This window comes from Babylonia areolata, chromosome 27 (genome assembly GCF_041734735.1).
Source record: "Babylonia areolata isolate BAREFJ2019XMU chromosome 27, ASM4173473v1, whole genome shotgun sequence".
Classification (NCBI taxonomy): Eukaryota; Metazoa; Mollusca; class Gastropoda; order Neogastropoda; family Buccinidae; genus Babylonia; species Babylonia areolata.
Window position 1 is genome coordinate 10,592,768 of NC_134902.1, and position 14,741 is coordinate 10,607,508.

General features: G+C 43.6%; 1 protein-coding gene across 4 annotated transcripts in view; it reads left to right on the forward strand.

The window, feature by feature from the left end:
* Positions 1 to 14,741, forward strand: part of LOC143301440 (myotubularin-related protein 13-like) — a 303,236-nt gene that overhangs the window by 277,230 nt on the left and 11,265 nt on the right. For all 4 annotated transcript variants that reach the window (XM_076615734.1, XM_076615735.1, XM_076615736.1 and 1 more), the window contains 3 exons: positions 35 to 193; positions 7,386 to 7,525; positions 8,585 to 8,716. In XM_076615734.1, the coding sequence (XP_076471849.1) occupies positions 35 to 193; positions 7,386 to 7,525; positions 8,585 to 8,716 (431 nt within the window). The remainder of the gene's footprint in view (positions 1 to 34; positions 194 to 7,385; positions 7,526 to 8,584; positions 8,717 to 14,741) is intronic.

Consider the following 14,741-nt stretch of genomic DNA (forward strand, 5'->3'; position numbering starts at 1 on the left):
GGTATAAAATCACATGTGTGCATGTGTTTTATAGGTACACATTGTACAGAATGTGGCTACAACTGCCATGAGAAGTGCCAGTCCCTGGTGCCCAAGACATGCAGCAAACTGAAGTCTGTGACAGACACCAGTGCACCCTCAGCTGTCAGTGTGACTAGGGGAGGGGTGGGCGACGTCACCACCACTGCCTCAGGTCAGTGCCCTGTTGGTCAAGTGGAGGAGAGGATAGAGTGATGAGAGAGATTGAGAAAGTGTGTGTGTGTGTGTGTGTGTGTGTGTGTGTTCACAGTCCATCTGCACAGAAATATGATCAGTTTTTTTTACACTTTGTCAGTAATAGTTCAGGGCATAAGAAATGTGGGGTATACCAATTTGGTTAAACATCTTCAGTTTACCTACAATACAATACATCTTTATAAGACTGGAAATTATTTATGCATCCAAAGGTTTGTCACTATCACACACAGTAGGACCAAACTCAAGTCCGATGCACACATGAACATGACAAGGGTTTAACTGAAAAGTCAAAAACATACAAAGCTGAGTAAAACATGAAAGTAATACAACACAGCAGCTTTTTTGTCATGAAGTTAAAGAGAGATGTTCTGAAAGAACATGTATTTTACCCACTTTATTACCTATAAAGCGTCAGCTGACGTCCTACACAAATTGTTGTCATAGTGCCTGTAAGATGTCCAGTGATGTCCTGCATCTAATCCGATTTTTCATTCATCAAAGTCTGGTTCAGTGAACATAGACTCTGAAGGTCAGCTTGATGTGTCTGGATGATAAACATAATATTTAAATGAGCGTACATCAGGTGGGAGACCCCTTTTATTCTTGATAATGATTTGCTGACATGTGAAATGCATGTGGAGTGTGTGTGGTAAGGGGGTTTGCCTCATTTGCCAAAATGGCGTCAGAACCTTTGACAAGCAGAGATAGAGGTCCCAGTCGTTGGACTTCTATGACTTAGCAGGCTGTTCAGATGATTATAGATAAGTATAGTAATGAAAATAGATCTCTCGTGTTTGATGATTTAGTAGATCGTGTAGGTGATGACAAGACAAACTGACAGCTTTGTTGACCGTTAGTGGCAGTGAGGACAGTGTATGTAAGTGTAAAGCAGGGAAGGGGGTGGAGAGGAGTGGTGTAAGATGAGATGCAGTATGCCAGTTAGAGGGCATGGAAGTTTGCATGGCTGTGGACTGAGTTACACCAGTGGGCTTTTGTTTTCACAGATGCTGCCACAGATTGGACAACAGCCAATAACACATGATTTTCATGATAGATACAGCTGCAGGACCAAATGCGTGTTTCAGCATCACAGCAAAGAAGATTCCAAACAGGGTGGGAGCCAGGACGCAACCCTGTTTCACTCCACTCCGTATGTTGAAGGCAGCTGATGTTGAGCCGTCAAAGACAACGGCGCCTTTCATGTCTTCGTGGAAGGATCTGATGATGCTGAGAAGTTTGGGTGGACATCCGATCTTGGGAAGGATCTTGAAGAGGCCATCCCTACTGACCAGATCGAAAGCCTTTGTGAGGTCTATGAAGGCAATGAAGAGTGGCTGCCTTTGCTCCCTACATTTCTCCTGAAGTTGTTTGAGGGAAAAGATCATGTCTATAGTGGATCTGTTGGCACGGAAACCGCACTGCGATTCAGGGTAGACTTGCTCTGCAAGTACTTGGAGCCTCTTCAGTACTACTCGTGCAAAGACTTTCCCAACGATGCTGAGGAAGGATATGCCGCGATAGTTATTGCAATCACTTCTGTCACCTTTGTTTTTGTACAGTGTGACGACGTTAGCATCCCTCATGTCTTGTGGTACTTCGCCTTCACTCCAACAGAGGCAGATGATTTCATGCAACTCGGTGATGAGTGTCTCTTTGCAGCACTTCAGTATTTCGGCGGGAAAACCGTCTTTCCCTGGTGCCTTGCCAGAGGCAAGAGAGTCCAGGGCTTCGCTAAGTTCATCTATGGTTGGTTCTCTGTCAAGCTCTTCCAGCTCTGGTAGGCACTCTGTGGCATTCAGGGCATCTTCTGTGGCTACATTTCCCTTGCATATAGCTCAGTGTAGTGTTCTACCCAGCGCTCCATCTGTTATTCTCTGTCTTGAATCACCTCCTCTGTAGCTGATTTCAAAGGGGCAGTTTTCTTTTGCGTTGGGCCCAATGCCTGCTTGATGCCGTCGTACATCGCCTTGATGTTGCCTGTGTCAGCTGCGATCTGAATCTGGGAGCAGAGCTGAAGCCAATAGTCGTTGGCGCATTGCCTGGCACACTGCTGGACTTTGCTGCGAGCAGCATGGAGAACCTGGAGGTTCTGCTCACTGGGATTGGTTTTGTATGCCATCAAGGCGTTTCTCTTGGCCTCAATGACTGGTGCCATTTCTTCTAAGTGGGCTTCGAACCAGTCAGCTGACTTGCTGGTCTTTTTGCCAAAGGTGGACATGGCAGCGTTGTAGACAGCATCTCTGAAGTGTTCCCATCGGTCTTGGGCATTTGCAGTGGGTGGGCCAGGGAGAGAATCCTCCAACACACGCGCAAACTCCTCCACTTTTCTTTGATCACATGTTTTGCTGGTGTCGATGCGAGGTCGGCCATCTTTTCTTGTACGGTGCAGTCTCTTTGCGCGGAGCTTCACACTGCTGCACACCAAAGAGTGGTCAGTGTCACAATCGGCGCTCTGGTAGCTGCGAGTGATCTTGATGCTGGAAAGGTTGAGACGTCTGGTGAGGATCAGGTCGAGCTGATGCCAGTGTTTGGATCGCGGGTGTCTCCAGGAGACTCGATGCTGAGGCTTCGTGTTGAAGAAGGTGTTACTGATGCACAACCCATGATGACAGCAGAACTCTAGCAGGCGCTGGCCATTCTCGTTCATTTTCCCAGTGCCAAACTGACCCAAGCTGGTGGGCCAGGAGTTGTGATCGACACCTACTCTGGCGTTGAAATCGCCGGCTATGAACAGTAGTTCTCTATCAGGAATTCTCCTTACAGCAGCACTGAGGTCGTCATAAAACTTGTCTTTTGCTTCTGCTGTGGATGCCAAAGTTGGTGCGTAGGCACTGATTAGACTGACTGGTCCTGAGGATGTTTGGAGTCGGAGAGACAGGATTCGCTCTGTTCCTTCTGCCGGTGGGGTTATGGACCCCAATAATCTGTTTCTAACTGCGAATCCCATGCCGTGTTCTCTGACCTCGTCCGATGGTTTGCCCTGCCAGAACAGGGTGAAGTCTCTCTCCCTCACAGATCCTGTTTCTGGGAGCCTGGTTTCTTGAAGGGCGACGATGTCCATCTGCAGTCTGCTCAGTTCTCTGTCGATGACAGCTGTCTTGCGAGCATCATTTACTTCCTGCAGGTCATCAGAAAAGCCTGGTGTCATTGTCCTTACGTTCCACGTGCCCAGTTTCAGGGCGGGTATTTTCATTTTTCTGTTGTCGATCCACTTGTCGGTTTTCACCCTAAACCCCACGCACCCAGTGAGGCTAATGGACCGTGGCGGGGCAGCACCTTACTGGCTGGGGACTGCCCAGCATAAGGCGGACAGTAGCTGCCCAGTGAGATGCAATGACCTCTCCCACCATCGGAAGCAGCCCCTGGTGTCTAACTCTACGCCAATTGAGTATGCAGACTTATAACCGGTAGACTGCTACTTCCCGTGTTTTGTTGACGCTGCAAAGCGAAGCTGGAGTGACCTCTCCAGAGCGCAAAGCCTGGATAAGTAAGTATGGAGGGCAAGCTGTTACCCATGCAGCAGACTCCCCCTCTCCACGTCGCTGGAATGGTCCATTGGAAAGGCAAGCACCAATACACATGGTTCCAGTGCCGTCGCAGGAGTTGCCAGAACGTTGCTGTATACAGCCTTGGACTGCCTTGGGGACTCTGGCTCCGGATTTTTCCTCAGGGTTGACTCCCGAAGCCTTTCCTATGAGTGGGTATGGCCGCAAGGCAGCGGAGGTTTGAAATCAGAGTTTTCCTTCTCTTAGATGAGCTGTCTTCCCAGACTGATAAGCCCCATCTACCCAAAGCACTGGTTTTCAGGCGCCAGGTGACCCGCCTTCGCCCCTTCTCCTATCAGTAGTAGCAGTTCCGCCGGGCTTATATCTAAGCCACACGAGCAGGCTAGGAGCTGGACTTAGTTGTCAGAGGCTGTTGGAGACGCGCGCTGTGAGGGGCATTTTATAGACAATGGGAGCTTGTCCCCTTTGCCACCCCTCGGCTGTGACAACCTTGGAACTGATTCCTCAATATTCCCTGGCAAAGAGGAGAGCACTTCTTTTTTTTTTTCTTTTTTTTTAACACAAAATTCTCTTGCACTGAATTGGTTAAGAAACACTTTTGGAGGAGAAGAGGGACCACTATGAATATATCATTATAAATTACATGATTCCCCACCCTTTTCACCAACTGGTACAACCCAATGGACCAATAGTCCCAACACTCTAGTCTGTGTCTACTATTTAGCGACCCATCACCCGATTGGTTGTAAACAAACTATGTGTGTAAAATGTTGCAAACGGACACCTCTGTTTGGTCAGAAGAGGATGATGGATAGCCAGGATGCAACACACACACACTGTCCTAATCCCTACAAACACTTCAGCAGGGAAGGGTTGGGGGAGGGATGGGGAGAGTGGGGGAGGAGGGAGTTGAAATGGTATCTGAGAGGCTAATTGTTCTGGCTATGTTTGACTGTGAGGTGCCTGCAAGTGGCTTAACAACAGAGCAGGCATGTGGGCTTAACAGGGGAGGAGAGGGCTGGGGGAGTGGGGGGGGGAAGGGACTTCCTGTGACTATCAGTCTCATGTGGGGGAGGAGTGGGGATGGGGGGAGAGTAGGGGGGAGGTGGTAAACAAGGGGTAGTGTATTGTGGCTTGGGGATGCCACAACCCAACCATAACCTGACACTATAACATAGATTTTGAAAAAAGCTTTTGATGTAATCAACCACTCCTTGTTACTACGTAAATTAGAAGCTTATGAACTACCACCAGAGTATACACACCTTATACAATCTTTTCTTTCTGACAGGAAACAGTTAGTAACAGCAAGTATTAACAATCAAACCTCAGATTTTACATCTATTACATATGGAGTGCCACAGGGATCCATCTTAGGGTCAATTTTATTCTCCACTTATGTTAATGACTTACCTTGTTATATGAAATGTAAATGTAAAATATTTGCAGATGACACATCCCTACATTCAAGCAGTTCAGACGCATGTAAACTAACTGATGAACTCCAAGATGATATTCTGAAACTTAACGACTGGACACAGTTGAATCACATGTCCTTAAATGCTCAGAAAACGAAGTGCATGTATGTATGTGCACAACAAAAAAGACAAAGAATGAAACATCACTTCAAACCACTATTCCTAGGCATCAATAAAATTGAAGAGGTAGATTGACATAAAATTCTGGGTGTCATTATTGACAGAGATCTATCTTGGACTGATCATATGAAGTAATTAACCCCTAGGCTGCCTATATGACGAGATAACTCATGGCAAGCATGTACGCTTCGCTGCCACAATGACGAGATAACTCGTCATCAAAATATTCAGACTTTTCCCCGCTTTGCGTTCAGTTCGTTGACAAAAATGCTGGTAGCTTTAGCTTGGTTAATCTTTCTGGATTCTATTCATAGCTAGAAACCCCATCTACGTCATGAGGCAGTCCTTTATTTGAATGTTTTGGTTGGGTTACTGTCCCAGTGTTTGCCTGGCTCCTCTCCTCGCTCGCTCAGCAAAATGTTGGACTGACGCCGTGCTCAAGACATGCGATCATAGCGAACTAAATCAACCAAGATTGCTTTCTTTTGCTGATGCTCAGAAAGAATTGAAGCGTAAACTCAAAGAAGACAGTGATGAACATTTATGGGACGATTCGATAGAAAATAAATGGAGCAATCAAGAGAGTGGCCAAGATACGACTATCAGTGAGTGATGCTGGCTGTGCGAACCTTAGCAGACGACACAAACTAACCAAATTATTAGCGGACAGTGTGAGCGATTTTCTTGGCACTCAGCCAACACGGTCTGATGAGAACTGGAAAAAGTGACCGTGTGAGAGGGGTGAAGAGGAGGGGGATGGAGACTGAGGGGGCATGGCCTCTCGTCCACATTATCACTTGGAGAAGTCAAATGCATTGTATATCTATCTCTTTTTAAAAAAATTTTTATTGTGGTTGTTCTAGTATGATTTTGTGTATGCAGATATCCATTTGTCTAGAAAATATGATGTTTTAGTGCAAATTACCTGAATAATGTTACTAATGAACAAGTTGAAAATGTGACAAAAAACAAAACACTGATTTCAAAACAACAGCATGTCACTAAAATATATATAAAATGGGAAAACATCATGTGTTTTGTGTTCTTTATTCATTTACCTTTGAGAAAATATATACTTTTATGGGTCTTTCTCCAATAACAAAGAGCACAGAATTTTTTGAAAATTTATACCCGGTTTTTGTGAAAAAACCCTGGCAAATAGATTTCACTTAAATCTTATTTTCCTGGCAGCGAAAGGGTTAAGTAAATGTCTCTCCAATTGAATACTTCAGCTAGCAAAAATTTAAAAGATCCTCAATGTCCATTCACAAAAGCTCTTCTTCTGTGCACACATTCTGCCAGTAATCGATTATGTGTCAACTTTATGGGACAGCTGTAGCCTCTCAAACATGAAATTTATTCACCGTATGTATAAAAAAGCACTGAAAATAGTCTTTTTCATTGATGGCTTGATGTAAAAAAGCAGTTGTTGCTTATTCAATTTACCATCATGAAATAAAACCTTGACTTGACTTGACACACACAAAGCATTTAATGTCAGTTTTTTTGTGCAGAAATCACATGAGCCGATGACATGGCAGTACACTTTGTGTTTGCAGACATGTTGAGATCTAGGATCTTTTGCCGGTGCACAAACGATTTATTCATATTTCTTGCATGTATTATATTTTGTTCAAACATGCGAGTAGTCTGTCTCTTATTTGGACTCCAAACATGTTTTTCTATCACCATTCTCTTTGTTTTCATATGGCTGCATTTCTGTGTTGCTTCATGTCACTCCTCCGCCTTTCTACCCTTTCTGTAACAGTGGTGTGTGCGTGTGTGCAAACTCAAATTTTTGCATTGTCATTGTTGAAAGAATGGGACTCACTCTCTCTCACACACACACACACACACACACGCACGTACGTTTCCTCTCCCTTTCTCCCATGCCCCCTCCCGCTCAGCTCTCCACTCTTTTCTTTCCCATTTTATATCACTTCGAGTGGAAAGACGTAAATCTGAAGACCACTACTACACACACACACACACATATACACACACACACACAGGGTAAGAGTGGTTGTTTGGTATGTGTGGGCAGGTACAGGAGCGTCGTTTGAGACATTTTCACCACCCAGCCACGGGGAGCATCGGACCCATGAGGGTTACCTGTACAAGCAGGGTGCCTTTTTCAAGCAGTGGAAACAGCGCTGGTTTGTGCTGGACTCTATGAAGCACCAGGTAACCACTGCACCCTGCTGGTCCTCACTGCATGCTGCTTCACCCCATTACTGAGTTCTTCTATCTCATAGTCTCTGACCTTAGGGGCATCACTAATGACCTGGCAACCAGTTCTCTCTATTTCTGCCTGTTCCTTGTCCCTCTCAGGGCATCGCTCCATCTCAGTCCTGTTCAGTTTGGAATTTTGTCCTCCCATTTCTTTTTTTTCTGTTTGCCTCTTGTCCTTTGCACTGTGCCTATACCACTTCAGTTTGCATTTCTTCACTGTGGTTAGATCTTCTTAGAATCCAATTGATTGCCTGACGGTATCTCACTTCCTCATTGGTGATGTGATCTCTATAAGAGATGTTAAGGAGTTTTCAGAAGCATCTCATCTCTGTGGTTTGCATCCTTTTCTCTATGTCATTTATCAAATTCCATGACTCCCAGGCATACAGGTATGTTGAGATGACCAGTCTGATCTGTGAGATGATCTTATCATTCCAAATGGTCTTCAGTTTTGTTAATGTTATTGTTTTTTGTGCACTCCTGGAAAGTATTCCAAGTATTTCAGGCTTTGATCCCTGATGTATTACTCTCGCTCCCAGGTACTGAAGCTGTGGACCATTTGTAGATTTTTGACATCACTAAGTTACAGCACAGAAATGTAGGGAGGGAATAAGCAGGTGCTACCACAGACTAGAGGTGTGTAGTGAAGGGTACAACTAACAGCATCAACGCTGGTCAGTCTGTGTGCCTTCTGTTGGGCAGGCTTGTTAAAGTTAAGATGACCTTTCTTTCTTCTTGTAAGTTATTTGTGTGGGAAGAATTGGGAAGTGGTTGCAAAACAGTATCAAGAATGGATAAAATAGTCCCTAGTTAGGTGCAAAGAAAGGTGAATGCTTCAGGTTGTGTGAAGGTGTGTGTCACTCTGTGTGTGTGTGTGTGTGTGTGTGTGTGTGTGTGTGTGCATGCCATGCCTGCATAAATATGCATTCAGCCTTGGAATGGCTCCCTTTGCAGGTTGTCTGAAATGGCCCTCTTTGCGGTCGCCTGAAATCAACATGATTTGATTTTCAGCTGCGTTACTACGATGCGATGGAGGACTCAAACTACAGAGGCTTCATCGACCTTGCAGAGGTGGAGTCAGTGCAGCCAGTGAAGATCATGCCAGGAGCACCCAAAAAGGCGGATGAAAATTCCTTCATTGAGGTGAGGCCACCATTGCCTGCATGTGGGCGGGTTGTTGTGGGTTCTGTGGCTGTCTGACTGTTCATAGACTGTCAGGGCTTACAGGGGTCACCCACTTTTCTCTTTCATTCACCTTCCACTTCAAATGAAAGTGCATGCCTTTTTTCATTTGGTGGTCTCTTTTTTTGTCTCCCTCCTTCTTGGTATAATTTATCAGAATGGTGATATTTTGAAACTGTATAATGTCAACATACTCACATACAGACACACACATACTCGCACATATTTTCACATACATGGATAATGTTCTGTTTGGTATAGTAAAGAAACATTATCTATTATTGATATCAAATGTAGCTTTGGAAAGTTACTTTGATTTTTATTTCTTTTATTTAATTCTTTCATCTGCAGGTTTCTCTGTTCTGGTCGTATCCTGTTTTTGTTTCAGGTTTTTTTCTTGGGGTGAGTGGGAAAGAGGGTCTGGGGGGTTAATTTTTTTTTTTTCCCATGAGATGAGAGTTTACTGTTGGGAGAGAGTGAGAGAATGATGTCCCTTGAACTGAATGGTCAATGTTTGCAGCGCTCATAAAGAAATTGAAATTTGGAATGTTTCTGGAATGTGCAGTGACTTTCAGTTGCATGACATTTCTTTGTTACAGTGTGGTGCATTTTGTGGAATCATTTATAGGGTACTGTTGCCATCACAGGTTGGTAACTGTACCATTTTCATTTTCGAAGCACTATCTTGAAGCTCACTCATCTGCCGACATCTTGAGTTTGTGTGGACATAACACTACCAGTACTACGTGCTTGAGGCACACTTTCCATGCAGGGTTTTAGACTCACTTGTGTAAACAAAGTGAGTCTATGTTTTAACCCGTGTGTGTCTGTGTGTCCATGGTAAACCTTTAACATTGCCATTTTCTCTGCAAATACTTTGTCAGATGACACCAAATTTGGCATAAAAATAGGAAAAATTCAGTTCTTTCTAGTCATCTTGTTTAAAACAATATTGTACCTCTGGGATGGGCACAAAAAAATTAAAAAAGAAGCCAAATTATATGCAAACTGAATTTACTGGGTTTTGTTTGTTTGTTTGTTTGTTTTTTTATTCTCTAAACTTGGCACTTTGATCTGATATTCTGACACAACAACATGAGCAGTCATTTTTATCATTTTTTGTTCAAACAGGAACTTCTTTTGCTAAGCATAGAAGTTATATTTATTTTGCATGTCTTTGGTGCAGATAGTAAAAAAGGGAAATTAATCTGTAATTAATGGTAGGGGGGTTAATTTGCTTTAAACTGATCTTTCTCTTCTTAAACATTACATTTTGAAATTATACTCAATACTTAAAAAGCTTGTGTGTTTTACTCTCAGTGTACAGGGCTTTCACTATGTTCATTCGCCCAAATGTTTTTTTTCCGGAAAATTTTAAAATCAGTGCTACAAGTGGACTTCATAGATCTGTTGGCTGAGCCCTGAAGGTCATGGGCAAAAATCAATTGCGTACTCATATTTATACATATTCAAAGTGCGTACTCATATTCCTCGCGAACGAAGGACGCCATTTGTTCAAGTTCAAGTTGTTGACCTGCCGGTTCAGTCCTATATTCAATCAAGAATACACGATAACATGTGATGGAAAGTTGGAGAAGAAGACTGTTAAATATTTATTCTGAGAAAGATTTGTGAACACCTCATCACTTACTGGATTATGCCCCAAACTGCCATAAAAATATCAACAAAATCAGTCAGAATTCACAGTTAAAAATAATAGACCATGAGAGTTAATACCCTTGATGAAACATAAAAATTTCCTGTCTTGACTTTTCTCAAAATGAAGTCCTTTTCACTTCATACGATGTTTAGGAAGTACTTGTACTTGGCTCTACATGTTATTAGTTTAACAAAGTAGTCAATTTTCATATCAGCTTTAAAACTATAAAACTAGAATGAACATAAAAGAGAAATTGAATCGACCGTGTCGTACTACATTCCCGGCAGGTGTAACTAAACTTGTACATCTATCTAGATCTAGATCCAGAGAAAATGGCTAAATGTTGCAGTGTGATTGCGGCAATAGCCACGTCTCCTTTACCGCGGACTTAAAAAGAATTTTTAATTGCCCTTTAAGATTTTTTGAACACCCAAGATATGCCAGTATAATATGATTTAAACAGCGTTCTCACTGCGAATACCGCAATTGATTTATCACCCTTAAAAAAGCATGTTTAAATATTAAATTTTAGAACGTCAGTAAAGGAGCCACGATAGTGTAATGGGTAAGACAGTTTCTTCTTACCCGAAAACGCGGGGTTCGAATCTGCCATCAGGACTTTTTTTTCTTTTTCTTTCTTTTTTAACCCAAAGCTTTATAATAACAAATACACAACACATTTTAACGATTAGATTTATTAGTGTATTACAAGTGTCTTGAAGGCCTTGCCTCTCTTGTTTCCTTTCTTTTCTCTCTTCTCTGTGTGTAGTGAGATATAGGGCAGCGTTGTAGGTCACCTGCGTGCTGTTGTGTAATCCGCGGTTAGAGTGTGCTGCTGATTCTTGCTCTGTCACAACAGTGAATCGTCTTTAACCTGTTGCAAAATACCAAGCAGAAAAACCAGAAGTTTATTCAACTCGCCATTTTCAGAGACGAAAGAGCCTGCAAAGAAAGCGAAGAAGAGGCAGCCTGAGGAAAGGATGGAGTCTATAGTGGAAACATCAAGTATCCATGAGACAGTTCTCTTACATGTGAATGCAGCACTGGTGGAGGGGAGTAGTGAAGCTACTGACACCGACGCCGTCTCTAAGATTATCCCCACACTAGCCACAACGATTGCGATTGCCGTGGCCGTTGCAGTGGGCGAGGTGATGAAGGGGGTGTTAACTGTAATGAAGGAGCGTATCAGCCCTGCCATGACAGCCCCTGTTGCTGACAGAAAAATTGTGGCAGACATACGTCGGCTAACTTACGAAAATGACAGACTGCAGCAGTACACAAGGAGGGAGTCGATCAGGATCGCTGGCATCAAGGTCACAGAGGGGGAGACAGCGGAGGATGTGGAAGCCAAGGCCATGGTTGTGCTGAAAAACGCCGGGGTCAAGGTTGAGATCAGTGACATTGCCGCCTGTCACAGAGCTGGGAAACCCAAGAACAGAACAAGGCCCGTGCTCGTCAGGTTTGTGTCCAGGCGCAAGAGGCGGGTGGTGATGCTGATGAAGAAAAACCTCAAGGGCAAGGATGGATACAGCCACATCTTCATCAACGATGACCTTACACTGCTCCGTGCCAGACTGTTGGGCTATGTAAAGAGTCTGACCATGGTGGAGAAGGCATGGACGTCCGAAGGAAGGATTTACTGCAGCAACAAGTCGCCGCCAGGTCTGGCCCCCGAGGATCGCCCAAGGCCAGTTTGTATAGAAAGCCCAGACGATTTGTTCAAACTAGGAGTGGATGAGATTGACTATCAGAGATTGGGTCTGTCCCATCTTGTGTTCACAACTGATGCTATGGATGAGGGAGGGTCTGGAGAGGAGTAGGGGTGCCCTGGGGCTTCAGGTAAGCAACCATTTACTTGGTGATGTTCGCGTGCAAAACTACAAGTTTCAGTGCCATTCCACTTGATTTGAGAAGTGTGAAATTTCACATCACTCATAGGTTGAAAAGTGGTGGTTGGGGAAATTTCGAGGTTGAAAATGAAATTGAATCTGAAGTTGGAAATGAGGATTGTGACGTTGATTACTGTGATGAGGATGACGTCAATTGCAGTGTTGGTAATTGCGTTGATGATTGTGTTAATAGCGGTATTGTTGAAAGTGTCATTGGCAGTGTTGATGATTGTGTGTATGGTGGTGTTGAGAATCATGATGATCTTGTTAATCACAGTAGTGTTGATGACTGTGATGATTGTAATTGTGATTGTGATAGTGGCAGTGGTGGTGTTGATGACTCTGTAGGCGGTGGTGTGGATGACTGTGATGTTGATGATTGTGATAAGGATTGTGTCAGTGGTGGTTTTGGTGAGGTTCATGACAGTGATGATATCAACACTGATAAAAGTGGGGTTGATGAACATGAGGGTGTCAGTAGTGGTGTCCAAGACAGTGATGATAGTGAAATAAGTGGTGTTGATGATGAAGATGATGTCAGTGGTAGTGTCCATAACAGTGATGATAGTGATAGAAGTGGTGGTGATAATTATGATGGTGTCAGTGGTAGTTTTCATAACAGTGATGATTGTAACAGAAGTGGTGTTGATGACCATGATGGTGTCAGTGGTGGGATTCATAACAGTGATGATAGTGACACAATCAGAATTGATGTTGATGATCATGATGATGTCAGTGGGGGTGCTCATGACAGTGATCATAGTGATATTTATGGAAGTTGTGTTTATGATTATGATGATGTCAGTGGTGGTGTTCATGACATTGATGATTGTGATAGAAGTGGTGTTGATCTTGATGGTGTGAGTGGTGGCGTTCATGACAGTGGTAGCAGTGGTGTTGATGGTGTGAGTAGTGGTGTTCTTGATAGTGATGACAGTGATAGCGGTGGTGTTGATGATCTTGATGGTGTGAGTAGTGGTGTTCATGACAGTGATGACAGTGATAGCGGTGGTGTTGATGATCTTGATGGTGAGTGGTGGTGTTCATGACAGTGATGACAGTGATAGCGGTGGTGTTGATGATCTTGATGGTGTGAGTAGTGGTGTTCATGACAGTGATGACAGTGATAGCGGTGGTGTTGATGATCTTGATGGTGATGGTGTCGGTGGGTTTCATAACAATAACATTGATGATAGGGATAGAAGTGGTGTTGATGATCTTGATGGTGTGAGTGGTGGTGTTCATGATAGTGATGACAGTGATAGTAGTGGTGTTGATGATCATGATGGTGTCAGTGGTGGTGTTCATGACAGTGATGATAGTGATAGAGTTGGTGTTGATGACTATAATTATGTCAGTGGTGGTCATGACACTGATGATAGTGATAGAAGTGGTGTTGATGATCATGATGTCAGTGGTGGTCATGACAGTGATGATAGTGATAGAAGTGGTGTTGATGATCATGATGTCAGTGGTGGTCATGACAGTGATGATAGTGATAGAAGTGGTGTTGATGATCATGATGTCAGTGGTGGTCATGACACTGATGATAGTGATAGAAGTGGTGTTGATGATCATGATGTCAGTGGTGGTCATGACAGTGATGATAGTGATAGAAGTGGTGTTGATGATCATCATGTCAGTGGTGGTCATGACAGTGATGATAGTGATAGAAGTGGTGTTGATGATCATGATGTCAGTGGTGGTCATGACAGTGATGATAGTGATAGAAGTGGTGTTGATGATCATGATGTCAGTGGTGGTCATGACACTGATGATAGTGATAGAAGTGGTGTTGATGATCATCATGTCAGTGGTGGTCATGACACTGATGATAGTGATAGAAGTGGTGTTGATGATCATGATGTCAGTGGTGGTCATGACAGTGATGATAGTGATAGAAGTGGTGTTGATGATCATCATGTCAGTGGTGGTCATGACAGTGATGATAGTGATAGAAGTGGTGTTGATGATCATGATGTCAGTGGTGGTCATGACAGTGATGATAGTGATAGATGTGGTGTTGATGGTTATATTTATGTCAGTGGTGGGGTTCATGACAGTGATAGAAGTGGTGTTGATGAACATGATGATGTCATTGGTGGGGTTCATGACAGTGATAGAAGTGGTGTTGATGATCATGATGGTGTCAGTTGTGGGGTTCATGACAGTGACAGAAGTGGTGTTGATGATCATGATGGTGTCAGTGGTGGGGTTCATAACATTGATGATAGTGACAGAAGTGGTGTTGATGATCATGATGGTGTCAGTGGTGGGGTTCATAACATTGATGATAGTGACAGAAGTGGTGTTGATGATCATGATGGTGTCAGTGGTGGGGTTCATAACATTGATGATAGTGACAGAAGTGGGGTTAATGGTAATCATTATGTCAGTGGTGGTGTTGGTGTCCATGACAATGATGATAGTGATAGAA